The sequence below is a fragment of the Geospiza fortis genome, unplaced genomic scaffold, assembly GCF_000277835.1.
Source record: "Geospiza fortis unplaced genomic scaffold, GeoFor_1.0 scaffold2, whole genome shotgun sequence".
Taxonomy (NCBI): Eukaryota; Metazoa; Chordata; class Aves; order Passeriformes; family Thraupidae; genus Geospiza; species Geospiza fortis.
Window position 1 is genome coordinate 3,416,294 of NW_005054366.1, and position 3,352 is coordinate 3,419,645.

General features: G+C 47.2%; 1 protein-coding gene across 2 annotated transcripts in view; it reads right to left on the minus strand.

Moving 5' to 3' along the window:
• The window catches only part of BLM (BLM RecQ like helicase), a 13,075-nt gene continuing 9,723 nt past the window's right edge, over positions 1-3,352 (minus strand). For both annotated transcript variants that reach the window (XM_014308340.2, XM_031059728.1), the window contains exons 14-19: positions 3,328-3,352; positions 2,793-2,992; positions 1,860-2,052; positions 1,597-1,719; positions 1,070-1,277; positions 1-266 (exon numbers count right to left, since the gene is read on the minus strand). The exon at positions 3,328-3,352 is cut by the window's right edge and continues 111 nt beyond it. In XM_014308340.2, the coding sequence (XP_014163815.1) occupies positions 83-266; positions 1,070-1,277; positions 1,597-1,719; positions 1,860-2,052; positions 2,793-2,992; positions 3,328-3,352 (933 nt within the window). In that variant the 3' untranslated portion in view covers positions 1-82. The remainder of the gene's footprint in view (positions 267-1,069; positions 1,278-1,596; positions 1,720-1,859; positions 2,053-2,792; positions 2,993-3,327) is intronic.

Genomic DNA, 3,352 nt, shown 5'->3' on the forward strand with positions numbered 1-3,352 from the left:
TTCAGCAGCAGCAAACGAAACAAAAATTTAATAAACAGAGATTCCATCTTTGGGAAATTCATCCAGTAATTGCATTTCGCAGCTAAAATACGGAATACGAAGGCTGAAGGAAGCTCCTGGATTTGGGTTTGGGCAGTGCCATCATGGCCAGCTTCCCAGCAGCTCCCTGTGTGCCACCAACGCTGTAGGACCCGGAGCTGGCACCGGAGGAAGCTGGAGCCTTCGAACTCGGCAGCTTCTTGGTCCTTCTGTACCTGCTGTAGCCACTGCAAAAATCAGAGAAGGTGTGTGTGAGACGCCTGTGGCACCTGCCCCGGCCCCTGCACCAGCCTGTGCTCACACAGGCACCAGCACTGCATTTTCTGGAGGACTACACACTCATTTTGTGATTTTTTTTTTAACACACATGGCTGCAAAACGACCTCTGAAATGCAAACAGTACAGCTGTTGCTCTGGGATGTACCAAGGGTGAGCAGCAACAGCAAGCGACACTTCAGAGGCAGCAGAGCTAATGACAGATATTCCAGTAGATGGGAAAGTGCCAAGGGTGGGACAAAACCTGCTGGGCTGAGAAAACCATTTGCTACAAAAACCAGGGAGCAGAATGATGAAAACTGGGACAGAGATGGGGAAATCCATGGGAAGTGGCAGATCTGCCTGAGAAGCTCAAGGCCAACCAACAGCAGATGCAGGTGTTGCTTTGCATGATACATTCAGAAGGAGAATCTGAATGAACAAGGGGCTGAAGTTCAAATATTCCATCAAATATATGAAGTTTTAAGATCTGTTTATGATTTCAGGCAAGGAACCTGGTGAGCCTGCTAATGCTAGCTATGACAGAACACTGAAATGGAGTGTTCCCTGCTTAGCCTGCAGCAGTCAAGTGTGAGGACAACTGTTAAAAATCCTTCCTCACCAGCTTTAAAAAGCAAACATGCAGAAAAGCACAGCAGAGCAGCTCTGACCAGGCACCTGAATAGTTTTAACACCACGAATTAAGCCCATGCAGTGGGATAAGTGCAGTTCTGGGATCATCACTGTGCAGAGAGAAGTGACCCCAGGCACCTACCCTCTGGGGTGGAACGGCTGGCTGCCACCACCACCCGTCCTTTTCCTCTTGGAGTCCCTGGAGGTCGGCGCCCGCTTCCTCTTCCTCCTCTGGTTTGTGTTGTTGCCAAAATAGCTGGAGGTTGTGCCTGCATCCTCTGCTTCCCCATCGCTCCCCAGCAAGCCCGTGCTGCCCGCAGCCACGTCCCCGCCCGGGCAGGCGGCATCTTCTACACACAGGCAGGGAGGGAAAACTAACTCAGTCAGGGAGCACCCGGGCCAGTCAGGCACCAGGACACTGTGGTGGTGTCAGAACACCTGTCCTGGCTGTTCCTCACCTCCTCTGCACTGCCCCACCCCTGAATTTATCTCTAGTGGGAAGGCAGAAAGACTTTGGTGTGTTCTGAAAGTGATTGCTCTCTTTTGGAGTTATTGAACTGTAAAAATTAGTTATTTGTGATTAAATCATGGTAACTTTTGAATCAATCATCTGCTAGAGGAGGAGAGAAAGGCACTGAACAGAAGTACACGTTGAGGTACAAAGCATACCTGGGATGGAGCATTCTGAGTATTTATCCATCACTTTAATTATTTCTGCACCGTACTTCTCCAGTTTGTCTTCTGTGACACCATCAATCTGCAGCAACACCTCCACATCTGAGGACAAGGTTTCTGCAGCACAAAAGTACCCCTCAGACATGTCAAACAAATAACTTTTTATAAAGATACCTCTTTATAAAGAAGGAAATAAATTCCTTTCCATGCCCCTCTATGCAGAAGCCCCAAAGCACTTCTGAGAAACCTGACCTTACCTGCTATTTTCTTTAGGGTGGAAGTACTGAAAATATTGAAGTAATGCACATCAAAGACTTTGCCCAGGGTTTTGCAGGTGTCTGTAAGTTCACTGAGGCACTGTTTCACCATCTCTTCCCGCTGGGACATCTTTGCCATGGAAGCCCTTTGCCTTCTGATGGCACTGGCACTCTCTGTCTCGTGGAACTCCACCTGTTAAAATGACCCATCCATAACAGCTGCCAGGGAGTTCCTGCACGCCCTGACTGATAACACAGGGACACAGCGCAGGAAACAGAGATATCCTCTGATGGATCAAAAAAAGCTGTTCACCCAGCACACATTTTTAACTAAGTTTTTACAGGCTACTCAACCACACCCCAGTTTCCTTAACAAAGGGCTGGAAGAGTTTAGAGAGAAGGAAAACCTCCCAAGAGCCCAGTTCCCAGCTGACCTTGAAACAGAGGTCACTGGGGTAATGCTGAGGGCTCTGTCCTCCAAACACAGCACTAATGCAGAATAGGTGTTGCCTCAAGAAACCTGGGACTGTTCCATGACCTTCACAAAGTGCCTACTCCATCAGATCCCACCAATGACCAGGAAAAAATAGAGCAGAAAATGAAGAAGGGAGTGCTGGTTCTTCTTTCTCTTCTTAGCCATCTTTCTGTGGAGGTCAGAACTTTCCTTCACTGTCCAGCGGGAATCAGATGGGTGGGGAAGAGAAAGATTTAGACCTCTCCAAGCCTCTCAAACTCATTTTTTGCCCCACAAGATTATTACTGGAATACTGGGCTAGGAATCACACATGTTGGATTCTGTTCCTTGCATCAACCAGATGTTAGTTCAGCTGGAGGCAAAAATCTGTGTTTAAGCATCCCCGAGGGGATATGCTAAAGGAAAACTGCAGCACCTTCCTTAAAACAATGCCTTCAAGAAACTAAATAGTTACACACCTGGAGTGACCCATCCAGCACAGCCTGAGCTCTTTCTCCCAGAATGACATATGCCACTGCCTGGTCATTAGCTGTGATGTACAAATCCTCATCCAGGATCTTGTCCAGGACTAGTTTTCTGAACAGCCTTTCAGCATTGTGCCTGGAATAGGCAGCCCCCTTCCCAAATATTCCAGACTGAATCTTGGCACTCGTTGAACCTGTGCAAGAGAAAGTATAGGATAAGCCTGTGCTCACAAAGCCCACGTACATGCATTTACAGACCTGTGGGAGATCCCCAAGGCAGTCTATTCACATTCAAAAAAGCCTTTAAACACTAGAAAACCAATATTATCACTATAGCAACCTGAAATGGATTAAATCTTCAATTTCACTTATTTTGGATCACTTACCACCAAGAGATTCTTGGGAAAATTAACTTGGCAAAATACACATTTTTTTTTTAAACACCTGCTGGCATTGCACAGCCCTCTTGATTCCTGGTCAGGGATTTGTGCACCAGGTTATTGAGGAGTTTCTGGGAGAACAGACTCACCTAGGAAAATGTCCACCATCATGTT